The sequence below is a fragment of the Choloepus didactylus genome, chromosome 10 (assembly GCF_015220235.1).
Source record: "Choloepus didactylus isolate mChoDid1 chromosome 10, mChoDid1.pri, whole genome shotgun sequence".
Taxonomy (NCBI): domain Eukaryota; kingdom Metazoa; phylum Chordata; class Mammalia; order Pilosa; family Megalonychidae; genus Choloepus; species Choloepus didactylus.
Window position 1 is genome coordinate 108,288,008 of NC_051316.1, and position 17,303 is coordinate 108,305,310.

The 17,303-nt window shown below is 44.9% G+C and overlaps 1 protein-coding gene across 8 annotated transcripts in view; it reads right to left on the reverse strand.

Moving 5' to 3' along the window:
* Positions 1-17,303, reverse strand: part of TMEM268 (transmembrane protein 268) — a 52,843-nt gene that overhangs the window by 7,653 nt on the left and 27,887 nt on the right. For 3 of the 8 annotated variants that reach the window (XM_037850681.1, XM_037850678.1, XM_037850679.1), the window contains exons 8-10: positions 17,006-17,191; positions 12,133-14,608; positions 4,808-6,959 (exon numbers count right to left, since the gene is read on the reverse strand). In XM_037850681.1, coding sequence (XP_037706609.1) covers positions 14,429-14,608; positions 17,006-17,191 — 366 coding nt within the window. In that variant the 3' untranslated portion in view covers positions 4,808-6,959; positions 12,133-14,428. The remainder of the gene's footprint in view (positions 1-4,807; positions 6,960-12,132; positions 14,609-17,005; positions 17,192-17,303) is intronic. The other 5 variants (XM_037850685.1, XM_037850682.1, XM_037850683.1 and 2 more) reach the window with 4 other exon arrangements.

The following is a 17,303-nucleotide window of genomic DNA, read 5'->3' on the forward strand; positions in this document are numbered from 1 at the left end:
ATTCTTGATGAAGCTAAATAGTATTTCTATTTTGTTAATTTTTTTCGGAAAAAGGTTTTGGTTTCTTAATTAAGTCCACTGTTTTTCTATACTCTACTTCAGGAATTTGTTTTTGTCTTTCTTGTTTCCTCATGCATTCTTTCGGTTACTTTGTTTTTCTTCTTCTAGCTTTTTGAATTGGGACTGTGGTAGCAGAATAATAGCCCCCCAAAGATATCTGCATCTTAATCCCCGGAACCTGTGAATACGTTGCCTTCTCTGGCAAACAGGTATTCAGGTCCAAGATTCAGTTAAGATCGCTAATCAGCTGACCGTGAGATGGAAAAGGTATCCTTGATTAGCCAGGCACATCCAATCTAATCACGTGGGGAGAATCTCCAAGCCCCACTCTGGGATGGGCTTCTGTCCCCACAGCACAAAGGCCAGGACACAAGGAAGGGAGTTGAGGGCAGCAGGTACACACCAGCGTTCCCTCCCTAGTGAGGATGGAACTAAGTTGGTACAACCCTCTTGTGAAGTGACCGGACCTTTAAAATGCCCCCACCTCTGGTCTCGACCCTGCACTAGCTGTGTCACCTTGGCCAAGATCCCGAATAAACTCTCTGTACCTCAGTTTCCTCATCTGTAAACTGGGGACAGTAATGCTACCTGTGATAGAGGAAAATATTGGCCCTAGTTCTTCACCCCCTTTTGTCATATATCATTGGGTGAGATGCACATTCCACCCCCACACTTGGCTTTTAGCTCAGACGTGTGACTTGCTTTGGTCAATGGGAACTTCAGCAGATGGCACAGCAGCAGGAGCTTGGAAGTGAGCTGCACAGTGGGCCTTGTTCTCCTGTGCCGCTAGCACCCCCATGAGCAGAACATGCCTCAGCTAGCCCAAAGATCCAAGGAGGATAAGAGACATCCAAGGCAAAACTACCTTGGCCCAGCAGTTGGCGATGGTGGACAGCACAGCATCAGGGACAGAGGGACGGACCCCTGCAGGGAGAGTCAGCAGACCTCCTCCCTGCCTCCTCCCTGCCTCTGAGGCCCACTGCAAACCCCACTGCCCTGACATTCCCTGGTTCTCCAGCTCTGTGACATCACAGACACCCTCCACCCTGCTCTGCCAGCTGCAGGTGAGTGAGGCTCAAAGCTTAGACTTAACTGCAGTTGGGGGTGTTATTTCTGAACAAATAGGACAATGTCTCCATCACTCCTGGACTCATATTGACTTGCCAAGAGAAGCAGACAACGCCCCTAACTTACCTTGACCTCATTTTTCCTCTCTTGGTCTCAGCCTCAGGAGCTGTGCTGAATGACCCCTAAGAGCTCCTCCAGCTACAGAAGCCTTCCTCTTGTCCTGTTTTTTTTTTTTTTTTTTTTTTAATATTTATTGTTCTGGTAGAAGTTCTGTGGGGTCATCAGAGATCTGAAGTTCATGGCCCACAGGGAATAAGCCAAGGGCCATTTTTGGCTCCATCTAGAGGGGGGCACTGGTAGTGCAAGAAACACCTCACCATCCCACCACAGCCAGTTTCTAATAATGTATATATTAAAAAATAAAACATGTTTTTTAATAAATGTAAAAAAAATTTACATTTACTATGCAAGTGAGATGGATGAAGGAGCAGGGAGAGAACATCCCAGTGGGGGAACAGCTTGTGCAAAGGCAAAATGGTGGCAGAATGAGAGCAAGTTGGAGCACAGCCAGCAGCTCCGATGGCTGAAGTGTAGAGTGAGGCAGAGAATAAATGAGGCTGCGAAAGTTGACTGGAAACAGAACACAAAGGGGTTTGGAGCAGCAGAATAGGGGGGACACTGAGGGGTTTGTGGCAATTTGCATTAGGGGCAAATCTTCCGGTTGCAGGCGAGCAAGGGGGCCAGAGTGGAACCTGTGGTCGTGGTGCAGGTGAGTGGGGAAGCTGATGAGGGCAGCGGGGATGGAAGGTTGCAGATGATGGAGGAGATTCATAACAGAGAACCACCAGGCCTTGGTGAGAGATTGAATGTGGGAGGAAGGGAAGTGGGGGTGGGAAGAAAAGAGGTTTCCCCATTTCTGGCTCCAGACACAAGGTGAATAATGGGACCTGTCCCCAAAATAGGGAACATGGAGGAAGAGAAACAGGTTTGGGTTGAAGGGGATGGGGAGGGGAGGTGGCCGGCAGGAGGCCAGGAAGCAAACCCATGGCCCTCCAAAGGCCACCCACCTGGCCCAAGGCTGCGAGGAGCAAGGTCCTACAGGTTGTGATGGTCCTAAAATAAAAATCACTCACCTTGTTCCCCATGGTGACAGCAACTGCTTATCCATGACCAGAGTGGGATAAATACAGGTTCATCCAACCATTACACGTTTGTTAACTGCCTACCCTGTGCCCTACACCAGGGACCCAGCAGTGAACAAACAAGATAAAACTCCCACTTCTGTGTGGCTTATCAGTGGGGAAGGACAGAGCACACACAAACAGATTCTAGAATAGGTCAGAACGTGACAAGGGCTATGGAGAAGAATAAAATGGGGAGAAGGAATAGAGGGTGCTGAGACTGGGGGTTTAAATAGAATGAACCTCAACTGCAATAGGGTGAATTTAGTAGGCCGAGTGGGCCAGGGATGGCCTCACTAGAAAAGGTGACTTGAAGCAAAGGCAAAAGGTGGAACAAATGCAAAGGCAATGGTGTGGGTGACATACAACCAACACCATGATGAAAATTCAGAGAGTGGAGCTTTGAGAGTGGGAGATGGTCAAAGACTTGGAGAGAAAGGAGGTTGGGAATAAGACAAGGACTTACAACCTTGGGTCATCAGAGCTGGACGGATCTTAGGAACGATGATGCAGCCCAATCACCCCCAATTACAAGTGGTGAGCCTAGGCCCCGAGACAGGGATAGACTAGCCCAAAGCCTCACAGCAAGTTAGTGGCTGAGCCAGGACTTGAACCTGCAAGGCTGAGTTTCATGATCCCATTGGACCTGGGTCAGCTGAAATAAATCAGAGCCAATGAGCTACTTGCAGGGGAGGGAACAGGAAAGAGAATGAGCATGGACTGCACGCTCATGGGTCTCCATCATCACAGTGGTCACTTTACAAACTGGTGGGTACTACTACTCCCCTTTTCTAGATAAGACTGTGAGCTCAAAGAGATTAAGGCAGCAGCCCCAGAGTACAGACCAAGAGAGCAGAACACAAACCTGACTTCTAAACAAGAGCTGGTCTGTGGGTCCTGCTGGATGTGCTGGGTTCTGCTGTCAAAGGACCTGGCAGAGAAGGGACTAGCATTTTTCAGCAGTAATTCATGTTCCTTTAGGAAAGCAGACCTGCCCAGAGATCTGTGCTGGACCCTAAGACCAGCTGATTCTACAAGGCACCCCTACAGGTAAAGGCTGGCAGAGGAGAGGCTCCAAGTTCTTTCCATGAGGAAGAGAACTTTGTAGAGAAGACAAAGAACAGGCCTTCGGAGACGGAGGCCCAGGGAGAGGGGCCTGGCCCTGCCAGTCCCAGGAGGTCTGGGAGAGGGGAAGGATGTGATATCCTGAGCGAGGCTGGTCCACTCTGACCCACTGGGCCTTCTGGAATTAGGGGCTGCAGAGCTGGAAGCACCCAGGCTCTTTCTTCCCCCTACAGACCATCCCAACCTGGCTTCAAAGATCTTCTGTTGTTGCTGCCAGGACAGCGAGGGGTCCTCTACCACTGTTCGCTTCAACAATCAGAGGAGGTCCCAGGAGCTTCAACACCCACGGACCTTTGGTAGGTTCTGCATCGTGGTCAGCCAGAATGCCTGAACTGTTTCTCTAGCCCTCAGTCTCCCCAGCTACCTCCTGCTGGGACATGCTCAGGCTTCTTTCAGCTCTCTGGGGGTGTGGAAGGGGAGTAGTTACCAAAACCTATAAGTGATCAGCCTTTAAAGACTGCATAGATAGTGGTTCAGATCACTGGTTTCAAGTCCCAGGCACCAGGGTAAATCCTGTCCCTGCTGCTTCCTGAGCTCAGGAGAGTCACAGACTCTCTCTCTTACATCACCTACTCTTCCAGTTGTTGGGAGGATAAAATGAGATAATGCTGAGGTAGTAAGTAAACCTCTAAAATCTCAATTATTAAATTAACCCGGTTTGAAGTCATTTTTAGCTCAAGCAGTTTTGTTCTGTTTTTTAAGTGCCCATTAATAAACTGAAGCATTGCCAGGGTAGACTTGGATCCAGGCAGTACATCCATGCGTAAATCAAAGCCTTGACACAGGATAACTTTTCTCCTTCGTTCTTTCAGATCTGAATTCAAATGCTCGCAAGAACAGTTTGAAAATGAGATACCCACACCACTGTCCCCACAATAGGGAGCTGATCAAGATGTGCACCCTTGGAAGGCCTTGACAGATGTAGCCGGCAGCCCCCACATGGGCCGCTAAGGCTGCACGGCTGCCGGACCATCTCCTAGAGCAAGAGGGCGGTGAACAGGAGTCATGAAGACCGATTCGGAAACTCCCCTGGAGGAGAAGACGTCTGAGCCATCCCTGTGCCACCAGTGAGAGTCACTTCAGCTCCTGACAAGGCCACCGCGGGAGGAGCTGCCCCCAATTAAAGTCCTCGGTCACATTGCAGGGCTGTGTCCCTCCTCTTTTCCCCTGCCCCAGCCCTACTCCTGAGATACTCATGAATATGGGAGCCATCAGAACCTAGCATCTCTTCAAGAAATATGGTTTTATCATTTTTTAATATTTTCGGTCACTCTGAGTTAATCTACCAAGGTTTTAGATTCCACCAACAGGCTGCTGTAAATGGATGATTTAATAAATGTCTAGTGCTTGAGGGCACAATTCTGTTCACCTACTGTGTGACTCCATTTGGTGCTCAGGGCTACAGTCAACAGTGAAGCAGGTCATGTGAAACTGCAACCAGCAGCTCTAGAGCAGGTGGCGCACAGCCAGTGCAGAGACGGCCCTGTCCATGCTGAAAAATAAACAGAGCATGCAAACACAGGAAACATGCAAGAGACCCCAAGTGGCTTTAACTTCAGCCCAGAAGCTAGGAATGGATGCTCATGACTTGAACACAACAGGACAACTTTGGGAGCATACAGAAAAGGAGCATTTTGCTCCCAGCTCAGGGACTTGGGAAGGCTTCCTGAAGGGGATGATGCTTGAGTTTTCTGAAGGTTGAAGGACAATTAGCCAAGCAAAGAGGAGGGGTAATGGAGTTCCTGGAGGAAGCAAAATCATCAAACTTGAAAAATAGAGATGCCACTTGATAGGGTACATGGTGGTAAACTGAAAAGTTTGAAATGACTGAAGTGAACCCCTGAGCCAGGGCGTAGTGGGAGGTGAAGTGAGAAGAGCAGGGCACTGAGAGCCTCCCATGTAGGGAAATGGAGTTGGATTTGCTCCTGAAAGAAATGGGGAGCCACAGATGGGTTTTCAGCAACAAAGTTGCTAAATCTGACTTAGCCAGATTTCTGGGTTTTTTGCAATACGGACAGGGTGAGTTACTAAGAAGACAATTAGCACCCCTCTGCCTGTCCCCACCTCAGAAAAGAGAGGAATAAAGGCATATAATATCTTATGCCACAGTCGTATGGATTAAAATTCATACCTACAAGGGTAAACCCACCCTGGCTGCAATCTGAAGGACGGATTTGAGACAGAGTAACAATAACAGTAATATAAAGTCTGGTCTACTGCTCACTCTGTACCAGGTACTGTTTGTTATAAGTGCTTTACAAATATCAACTCAATCAGCACAAGAGCCCAATGAGATTGGCACCATTATTATCCCAGTTTTACAGATTAGGAAACTGAGGCACAGAGAGATTAAATAGATCTCTTAAGGTTACATTAATAGTGAGGAGCAGAGCTAAGGCTTGAACCCAGGAAGCCTGACTTCAGAGGGCTACGTGCTTATCACTCGGCTATGCTGCTCTTCACAAGGATGTTGAATGATATGGGCCAATTATTGCTCTCAGCTTCAAAGGGAATCTTCATTGACTGCTATTCAAAATTGGAGCTGGGCCCTTTAAGTAGGTTTTGTCAGCTGGTGCAATGCTAAACTTTGTCAGTAGGGGGTGCTGGAGAAACACTGGAGGAGGAAAGGGCTTTCCTGCTCAGTTCCCTTGTGCTCATCTCAGCAGGTTCCAGCAGCGAAGGCAGCTTCTCCAGCATCTGGCTCCAGCAGAGCCCACAGCTTACCCAACACCCAGCTCTCGCAGCGCAGGCACCTTCTCCGACATCAGGCTCCGCAGCACAGGAGATTCCTCCAGCACGCAGATCCCACAGTACACGATGGAGAGCGACACTCAGGAGCCAGCAGATTGCCGGTACCACCCCCACAAATGGGGGCATGCCTCCAGTGAGACACCTCTCCATGGACTTCCCCTGGCACCACAGAGGGCAGATTTCTGGCAAGTCCAGAGGGCAGATTTCTAGCACATCCTGCCTCTGTGACACCTCAGACTTCTCTTTCATGCAGTGAGCCAAAGCCATGCCCTCCCCAACAAGGTCTGGATCTTAGCTGGGGATGGGTGTGGGGACTCTGCATGGGGTGCTCCACCAGCCCAGAGCATGGTGGCTGCTCCTTACATCTGCTACCATTATATTCTTTAGAGTTCTCTTTACTTCTTACTAGCCAATCCCCCATCACTCCAACCCCATTAGAGTCAGTATTTCTTTATATTAAACTTTGCTGCTCACATTACTAGGTGGTTTCTGTCTTCTGATGGGACCCCTACTGATAGGAACATCCAATACGAGGCCATCACCCTAAACTAGGGCCACTGGGAAGGACAGAGGAAGTGGCTCCGAGTTACAATATATTTCTTAAGTAAAACTGGTAAGTTCTAACTCAGAACCATGCAGGGAAGGAGATCCTGGGAAAGGAGTTTCCTGCCTTCTCTTTTGCAATGCAGAGAACTGAGAAGGAGGTGGTGGTGAAGTCAAATTGAAAAGATACAGCCGATCATTCCATCTGGGACTATGTCAAGCTGGAAAAACCTGTGGGACAAACAAGGGCTACATTCAGAAGGAAGGTGGAAATATTTAGCAGAAGGTTAAAAAAAAAAAAGTACCCTATGGCTAGAAAGAAACAAGGGGCTTGTTGATGTGTGTGAAGGATCCGTTCACCATGTTCTAGCGCCTCTTCTCCATGGGGGGAGAATCTCCACCGGCATCAACTGGGCAGATACAGTTCCTGGGGCCTCACTGTCCAGCCCTCACACCACATCCCCTGGACCTGTCCTCTGACCCAGATTCCTCTGACCCTCTGCATTCCTTACTACCTTCTGCACCAAGGTCCCATGTGCAACAAACCCCATGTTCCTAATGTCTTGGAACTGCTTCTTGCAACAGGTATAGCAGGTGCTTTGCACATAGAAGATGCTCCTTTAAATGCCACTTCCAGCTCTGCTGACTCAGAAGCCTCTTCGCACAAGAGCTGAGAAGAGGCTCCCATCCTGTGAACTTGTCAAAGGGCTCTCAATCTCAGAGTGACCTCTTTCTTTCAAATAACACCAACAATGATGACAATAGAAGCTATAGCTGGACTTTATTTCTGACTGGCAGACCAACGTTCCTGCTGAGAGCACTTTAAAAAGCTGTATTTTATTTTACTCTGTTTGAATGCATCAGAGAGCTACCGATGCGGCGAGGGCTTGAGGGGCCAAGCTCCCAGAGAGAGAGGAAGTAGAGAGAGAGGCAGACATCCAGGCCTGCTGATGCTCTTAAGGCACCTACCAAATCCTAAGCAGGGTCTAAGAGGCTAGAAGGCTGAGCAGAGGTTTCAGCAGTCTCATAAGGCTAGGGCAACAAAAATTAGAGGTTTAGAGTTCACCATGAACCAGGAGCCATGGTTTAAGAACAAAATTTTTAACTGGTTTTCTGTTAAAACCTCTAAAGAGAGTAAAGGCTAACCAGAAATAGATCAGCCCTCACAAAGACTGAATCTCATAATCAGATCTATCCTAACCCTACTTTTGCCAGAAGCAAAAGTAAATCCTCTCTGAAATATCCAGAGCCTTTATATAGCTTCAGTTTTTCATTAAAAAATGTCTAGCATTGAATCAAAAATTACCAGGAATAGAAGATAAAACCAACTGACCGAAAAGCGAGAAAAAAATAAAACCTGATATACAAAAGCAGCAGATATTGGAGTCAACAGCCACGGACTTTAAAACCAGTGTAATTATATACTGAAGGAAACAGATGACACGATCAATAATTTTATCAAAGAGCTGGAAACCATTTTTGAATGTTAAATGAAAATTCTAAGACCAAGTATCACAATAGCTGAAATCAAGAACTTAATATACAGGATTAACAACTGATTAAACACAAATGAGGATAGGATTAGTGAACTAGAAGATAAGTCAGTAGAAAATATCCAAACTGAATCATGAAGAGCCAAGAGAATGGAGGGACATAGTGGAAAAGTCTAATAAACATATCATTAGAGTTCCAGAACGAGATGAGAAAGAGGGCAGAAGCTATGATGAAAGGTAGCTTCTGCCCTTCATGTCACAGATTCAAGATGTGCCATGAACACCATGCAGGATAAATATAAAGAAAGCTATACCTAAGTGCATTAGAACACAACTGCTGAAAACCAAAGCAAAGAGAAAATCTTAGAAGCAGCAAAAGTAGCACTGATGGCTGACTCCACAACAGAAACAATGAAAGCCAAGGACATCTTTAAAGGGATGGAAGAACGTAACTCCACCAACCTAACCTAGAATGCTTGATTTACCAAAAATATATTTCAAAAAATAAAAAAAAATGGAGACTCTTCCAGCAAACAAAAACTGAGAGAGAAATTGTCACCAGAAGATATGAACTGGAATAGGAAATACTAAAGGCATTTCTAATACTAAAGTAAAATACTAAAGACAGGTCTAGGAGAATGAACCTAGACATATGTACAGAAATGCAAAAAGCAATAAAGAGCAATAAAAAAAATTAATAAAGTAATAAAAAGTAAGGAGGTGGATAAATCTGAAAATTGACTGCATAAAGCATTAATAATAATGTCTTTTGTGGTTTAAAATTTAGAGAGAACTGAAATCCATGACAAAAATAGCACAACAGGTAAATAATGAGTGTTCTAAGGGTCTTGGGTTGTCCAGGAAGTGGCAAAAGTACTTTACAATAGACTTCAAAAAGTTAAGGATACATTTTATTGTAGAGTAACTACTAAAAGAAAATGTATATATAACTAGCAGGCTAATAGAGGAGATCAAAAAAATTTTAACCCAAACAAGACAGAAAAGGACAAGAAAGGGGGAATGAGATTACTATAGATCTAGGTTATGAAACTTAAGCCTCACAGAAACCACAAAGAAAGTATCAGAGAATAAGCAAATTCGTAGTCAGAAAGTAGAGTACCAGGGGTAGGGGACAGGGGTAATGGGGAGTTAATGCGAAATGAGTGTAGGGTTTCTGTTTGGGGTAAAAGGAAAGTTCTAGTAACAGATGGTAGGGAAGGCACTGCAATATTCTGAATGTGATTAACCCCACTGAAAGGTATGCTTGGGAGGGGTTGGGATGGGAAAATGTATGTTACATATATGTTCCCACAATTGAAAAAAAAGAAAAAGAAAGAAATTAAAGAGATAATGGCAAATAAATGTAATATATGATACTGAGTGGGATCTAAGAATGGAGGAGAAAAGGCTCAAAAAGGACATTATTGGGACATAAGTAAAAAAGGAATACAGAATGTAAGCTTTATATCAATGTTAAATTTCTTGAACTTGATAACTGCACGTAAGGTGAATATACTTGTTCGTAGGAAATATACATGGAAGTAGTACATGTTTAAGGAGTATGGTTTGTGCAACCTACTCTCAGATGTTCAGAGGATGGACAGATATATGACGGAGAAGAGAGAGAGAGAAGGAGGGAGGGAAAGAAAGAAAAGGTGGCAAAATGTTAAAATTAAAATTGGTGGATCTGGGTATCTGGGAGGTGAGAGATGTTGGATTTCTCTGTATGGGGCTTTGTATTATTTTTGTAACTTTAAATTTGAAATTATTTCAAAATAAAAGCTTAAAAAATAGAAAGCAAATGGTAAGATAGTAGATTTAGTCCAAATATATCCATAAATACATCAGTAAACATAGTGAATACTCCAATTAAAAAACAGAAACTGGATTAAAAACAAAACAAAAGAAAAACCTATACACCTACAAGAAGGGCACCGTAAATATAATGCAGATATGTTGAAAGTAAAAGAATGAACAAAGATATGCTACGTAATCACTAACCGAAAGAAAGCTGATCTATCAGACAAAGTAGATTTTAAGACCAAATCTCTACTAGAGATAAAGAGGGGCATTTCATAAAGATAAAAGGGTCAACCAAACGAGGAAGTTGTTAACAATTCTAAACAGAACAAAATTTGTCAGAAGTGAATTGAAACATATGCGCACACAAAAATTTGTACACAAAAGTTCACGGCAGCATTATTCATAAAAGCTAAAAAGTAGAAACAACCAAAATGCCCATCAATTGATGAATGGATAAGCAACATATTGTATATCCCTACAATGGAAGATTATTCAGCCATTAAAAAGAAATGAAGTACTGATACATACTACAACATGAATGAACCCTGAAGACATTATGCTAAGTGAAAGAAAGCAGACACAAAAGGCCACCTTAATTATTTCATTGATTTGAAATGTACAGAATGGGAAAATCTATAGAGAAAAAAATTAGTGGTTGCCAAGGACTGAGGGGGGGTGGGAGAAATGGGGAGTGACTAACAGGTACAGGATTTCTTTTGGGGTGATGAAAATGTTCTAGAATTAGATAGTGGTGATGGTTGTACAATCTTGTGAATGTACTAAACACCACTGAATTGTACACTTTAAAATGAATAGATCAATTTTTTTAAAAAACATGTAATTAAAAAAAAAACTTGTCAGAAGAAATAGAAAATCTACAATTGTAGAGATTTTCCTCCCTGGGTGTGCCAGTTTGAATGTATTATGTCCCCCAGAAAAAGCCATATTCTTTGATGTAGTCTTGTGGGGCAGACGTTTTGGTGCTGATTAGATTTGCTTGGAATTTGCCCCACCCAGCTGTGGGTGGTGACTCTGGTGGGATATTCCCATGGAGGCGTGGCCCCACACATTCAGGGCGGGCCTTGATCAGTGGAGGCAAATAAATGAGCTGACTCAAAGAGAAGGAACTCAGTGCAGTTGTGAGTGACATTTTGAAGAGGAGCAAGCTTGCTAGAGAGGAACGTCCTGGAAGAAAGCCATTTTGAAACCAGAACTTTGGAGCAGACGCCAGCCACGTGCCTTCCCAGCTAACAGAGGTTTTCCGGACGCCATTGGCCATCCTCCAGTGAAGGTACCCGAATATTGATGCGTTACCTTGGACACTTTTTGGCCTTAAGACTGTAACTGTGTATCCAAATAAACCCCTTTTTATAAAAACCAATCCATCTCTGGTGTTTTGCATTTAGCAGCATTAGCAAACTAGAACACTGGGTCACTGACAAAACAAGCAAATCAAATTCCCTAAGGATAGATTTGAACAACCCAACAGAAACCTTGAGCTAAAAGACACACGCACAACACAGTATCCAAGAGCTGCAGAAAAGCTGCCACTGATCGAGACCTTATTGTGGACCAGGCTTGTGGGTTACATGTATCACCTCACTTAATTCCCCTTTATTATCACCTCCTGCAAACAGAGGAACAGAGAGGGTGAGCATCTGGCCCAAAGCACCAGCTTGCTCCTAAGCTCCCTGCTCCACTGCCTCCCGGCACTGGATTTCAGAGATTTAACTGGAACCTTTATTCACGGACAATGTAGTCCATGATGAGGGAGTAGATGAGGACTGCCGCAGCTGAATAAACACTAACTGTTAATGACCCACTCCATAACAAAAATAAAGATTGGGCACCCACTGTTTACAAGAAATGGTGAGAGATTTCAAAAGCAGCCACAATTTATGGAGCTCTTACTATGCTGCAAGCACTTTACATCCATGATCTCACTAACCCTCATGATAACCCTTGGGGTAGAGACTCTGATCCCCATTCTACAGAAGAGGAGCTGAGACCCAGGGTTGGGAAGTGACCTCTATGAAGTCAGACTGCTTCTAAGTGGCAGAACCCAGATTTGATTAAGATCTGACCCTAGAGTCAAAGTTCTGAGTTACCCTCTTCACAGCCACTTGTGACATCTCCCCATCTTTGCCATCACCACTCCTGTCAGCAACACGGAGCTTTAAAACTTAAGAGAGCAAGTTCGTTCATGTTATCTGATCTTTGCAGTAACCCTGCAGAGAAGGCAAGGCAGAGATCAATGGGGTTTTAAAAATGAGGAAACTGAGGCACTGATGCAAAGAAATGCACAACCCGGGCACACCGTGAATACCCCGCCCCACCAGGTGAGACCCCCCCAGAAACTCTAAAGGGAGGAAAAAGCAAGAAATAACACATCAAGGGCTCTTTAGGCAGACCTTAAAATCGAAAAACGACTGCTTTGCATTTGACAAATTTTTATTCTCTTGTCTTATACTTATTAGGGTTTTATGACTGGATGATAAATATGGGCCTCTAGTGATCACCTTGTCAGCCTACATTTCCATTTCCTCGATGTCAGGTCGGAAAGGCAGTGATTGGTTTCATGAATAATTCTTCTTTAGCAAAACCAGCTAAAGATAAACACCTAAAATAGCCATTGCCTCCTCTGGCATAGAGAAAGTCAGAACCATTTCTTCCATGCCATGTCACCCATGCATTTTATAAAGGAGAAAACTGAGACTCACAGAGGTTAAGTGACCTCACCAAGGTCACAGAGTTAGGGAGCAGAACATCTGGGACAAGAAGCCAGGTCTCCTGCCAGCTGGGCCTGGGCTCTGCCTGGGACTCCCCAGCCAAGTGGGGCTGTGGAGAGGCATCACAGACAGGCCAGGGGCCGGGAGGGAGCCGATCAGTCTGGAAATTCCCAGAACTTCAGCCCTGGAAGGGCCCTTCAGAATCACCTGATCCTCCAACCCATTTTACAGATAAGAAAACTCAGGCCCAGCAAAGGGAAACTTGATAAAAGTTACACAGCTAGCAAGTGGCAGAGTCGGAACCAGAACCCAGGTCTGCACCAACCTCATCATTCAACTAAGTCGGGGCAGCAGTTTGTGAAGCTGCTATGGAGATGGCACTGCAATCAATCCACAGATTTTCTTTTTCCTTAACAGTTCTAGGGCATGAACAAATAGTATATGATGTAGACTTTGTCCTTGGAGAGCTCACAGTCTAGCTGGAAATATAGGAAGGTGCACAGGAAAATAGAATCAATAACAAAACATTTAAGTACAGGCAGCATGTACATCAAGAATTTTAAGGAGGGAGAGAGCAGCAGGCTCGCTGTGTTGGAAGCCTTCCTGGAGCAGGGGTGAGTAAAGCTGGGCTTTGAAGCATGCATAGGAGTCCAACAGGTAGCACGCAATAGGTACGTCAGTCCAGGCAAGTTTTAATTTATGGAAGGGTTTCGTGGGAGATGAAGCCAAAATGACAGGTGAAGGTCAGGTTTTGCAAGATGGGGAGCCCTTAGATGTCAGGCCAGGGCTTTTGGATTTGGGTCTATGGAGCAAAGGGTCCTCCAAATTGTTCAGAAACAGTACACCTGGAAGCCTCTGAACCCTTCACAGAACTTCACAAGTGACTGATTTACACACTTCATTCCATGTTCATTCCATCCAATGTTACTGTCAGCCAACATGACTGTTGCTCTAAGACCTTACTATAAAACCATAACCACAAGCATTCATGTCTTTGAACAAAACAAGCTCTCAAAACAAACAGGATCAGTCTCTTCCAAATATTCCGATTAAGAGTCATCTGTTTATTTTTCTTTCTTCTGCAAGCCTGTGTGCTAGCAGACAACAACCACAGATGCCACTGTTTCTGATAAAATATTGGGAAGAAAAAGAGAAGAAATTATAAAAATGTATATCTTTTCTTCAGACAGGGAAAAGGCAGTCACAATTTTAGAGGTCTGCAGCAATGCCATGGAGAAAGTTATCCCACCTGACCTGAAGGGGTTGGGGCTGGGAGCATCACTGGGGACCAAGTTTGGACCACTGAGCTCCCCAGACTGGCCATCATCACATCTCCTGGACTCTCCAGTCAATGAAAGGGAAGGGAGCCTGCCCCTTCCTTCCACATTGATGGTTCTAAGAAGCACAGAGGGTGGCTTGAGGTAGGACCAGCTCAGCAACCATCAGCTTCTGAAAAGACCACGTGTCAGCACGGGATGTCAACCAGCTATATCTGTGCAAGGGCCTGGACTTGAGCACGCCACTCCCTTTGCTGACCTGATGGACACTGTTCGGGGTGTCTCCAAACACTTCTCTCCTGACCTAGGGCTCACCATCGGCCTTCTGGGGGCTCCGGGGGCCTTCCGTGCTTCTCACCTTCAGTCTTGGAGAAAGATGAGTACTTTTGTCCTTAGGGTCACCTGGCCAGCAACGGGCAGCACCCCGTGCCCAGGAGGTGGGCTTCTATGACCTGGCAGGGGCAAGGAACCCTCGCAGAGTCTGTATGTCGTGTCCCCACTGCCTGGGGGAGCTGGGAGGTCACCAAGAGCCGGATGTAGTAGCCACCAAACACTGCCAACAGCTGCTGGGCCATTTCCTGGGGGGATCAGGGAAGAAGAGTGAGGGCCACAGAGAAGACCCTGGAGGGGAGGGTGCAAGTGCACAAGGGGAAAACCCAGCCACGTTCATGAGCTTGGACCCAGCAGTGATGCTCCCTGAGAAGAGCCAGGCCAGGCCAGGCCAGCACCAGGGGCTCATGGAAAATGCCTAGCATGTGAAATCCCAAATGCACTCACTGGGGGACCGCTAGGCTCCCTCAGCCTGTTTCCCCATCCCAAAGGTGGGCGGCCTCACTGCTGATAGGTGATACAAGCGTGCACAAAAAACTCATGTAAACTCAAAGCACTAGAGAAATTAACCATTGATTTATACCTGGCGATCGTGCACGCATACACTTTTTCTAGTTTCAGATGTTTACAAGTCTGGAAAGTACATGAGGTCAGGGTAACTCACTTGAAGAAAATCACTAAATGATTAGTTAAATGAGGGAGGAAATATGCCCAGTATAGTCAGATTCTTCAATCCATACAAGGTCCCTGATCGATTTTCCTTTAAACAAGTACTCCCAATATATTTAAATAAAAGTTTGCTTACAAAAATTGGATTTAATGCAGGTTTTTAATACATTTGGTCTCTAAAGTGGAATTCACTGGCCTGGAAGGTGGGATTACATGAAAATTCTTAAATCCCTTAAGCATGGTTGTAAAGGGCTTTCCTAAGGACCAGTCTAAATTTGGTAAAATAGGGTGTGGGTTATATTCAGGCAATTTACGGCTAAAGAGTCAGTAATTAAGAACAAAAAGGCCACTTACTAGCTCTGTGGCTGACCCTGAGCAAGTTTCTTCACCTTGCTGAGCCTGTTTCTTCATCAATAAAATAAGGAAAATAATAGCTTCTCCCTCGCTGAATTTATTTTCCTATATAGAAAGCACTTAGCCCAAGCCTAGCGCATTATAAATGTCATCAATATCATTACCATTTTTATTATTCAGAGAAGTGGAAATTCCACCTGGTTCTGTATGATTAGCTTTTCTCTTGAATTGTCCTCTGTGCTAGAAAATACTAAAAATTTCAAATATCCTACTGCCCATTAATTCAGATTGGTCTTCTAGCCAAATTACTCTAAAATCAATAATATACTAAGCAGAGAACTGTTGCAAGAAATCTTGTCTACTTAGAATAGGCCTGGCTTCTGCCCTTGGCTTTGCCACATTCTCCTTGCTCTGTGACCTTGGGCAAGTCAGCTGATCTCCTGGACCCTTATTTTGCTCATCAGGGAAGAAGAGAAACTAATCCAGACCTCACAGGGTATGCTAAAGAGTTTTATGGATGATAAAAATCTGTGAAAGTGTAAGAGCTTATTATAGTTATTGGTCTGCCTTTTACAGACCCTGAGTTCCTACAGAAACATAAGAGCTAGCCATGCTGAGGCCTGGAAATTGACTGTATTTTTCCTAAGTTACAAGGGCAGCTACTTTAAAAACACGTGCACACACACTGAGACCTGATATTCATAATAGGAAATTGTATTACTTTGGTTAAGAAGAATGTGAAAAAAATAATTTTAAAAACCCATATTTAATGGGCTATTTCACACACAAAAAATATATGACCTTATCAATCTTTTTTGCTCTTTAATAAAAGTCAATGGGATTCAAGTGAAGAGCCTGATACATTTATCATTTTTTCTTGTAAATAGTCCTATCTGCAGTTCCCCTCTACTCCTCACCAGTGTGAAAGGGAAATTCTGGGCTGGTTTGGACCTTTAATTCCCTCTTGGCCAAAAAAAAAAAAAAAAATGCAAGTGGTCTCCTGAACCACGCCAGACCTGAGGTCACCCCTCCCTACATGTCTCCCAGACAGTGGATCTATCCCCATGGGGAGAAGAAGGGAATGCAAGTTGTAAAACATATCATCAGACTTCTGGTCTACCAGCACTTGGCCATACCCAACAGACAAGACTGGGTGGCAGGACCCAACAGACCTCTTGCGGTGGAGGAACTGGAATTCAACAGAGATGCATATAAGGTTCAAATATCCAACTACCCTTTAAGTAGGCAGATGGCTGGATGACTGAACAAATGATTGATGGAAGGAGTGGTTGATAAAAAAAAAATGACCCAAACACGCACCAACATGAAGGACAAATAGGTTATGATCCATCAACATGCAACTGCCCATCCAATGTAACAATCAAAAAGAATATCCAAGATATATTTTAAAAAATAGTAAGTAGAAAATGATCCCTATTTTACAAAGTGCTAGGATGAGGGGGAAAAAAAAGATCGAAAAGACTGAGCTAGAAGATTTGCATGGTCACTACCAACTCATAGAAGCCATGCCCTTAGGAATCTAGAACTTGAGGCCCCCACACAGACTCTATACAAATTCCCCACGAAGAAGGATGACCCTGGCTGGTTACAGTGCCCATTACCTGTGGCTCAGCCTCAGGGATGAGCTGGCGAAGCTCTGTCTGCATGAGCGGCCTCTCCTCGGGACGAGGGCTGCTGGGCAGGAGAGGAGATTCCTCCAGCAGGTTCTCAGGCCCCTCTGCCGTCTCAGAGTTCACCCTAGTCTCCATGACCACGCATAACCGACTCAATCTGCTTCTCAGCAAGGACTGCAAAGGAAACAGAGGGGCCTCAGATCATGTCCTAATAGGCACACAGCTAAATCTGGGAGGCCGAGTTGCTCCCAGCACTACAGACCCAGGAGAGGAAGGATCCATCTAG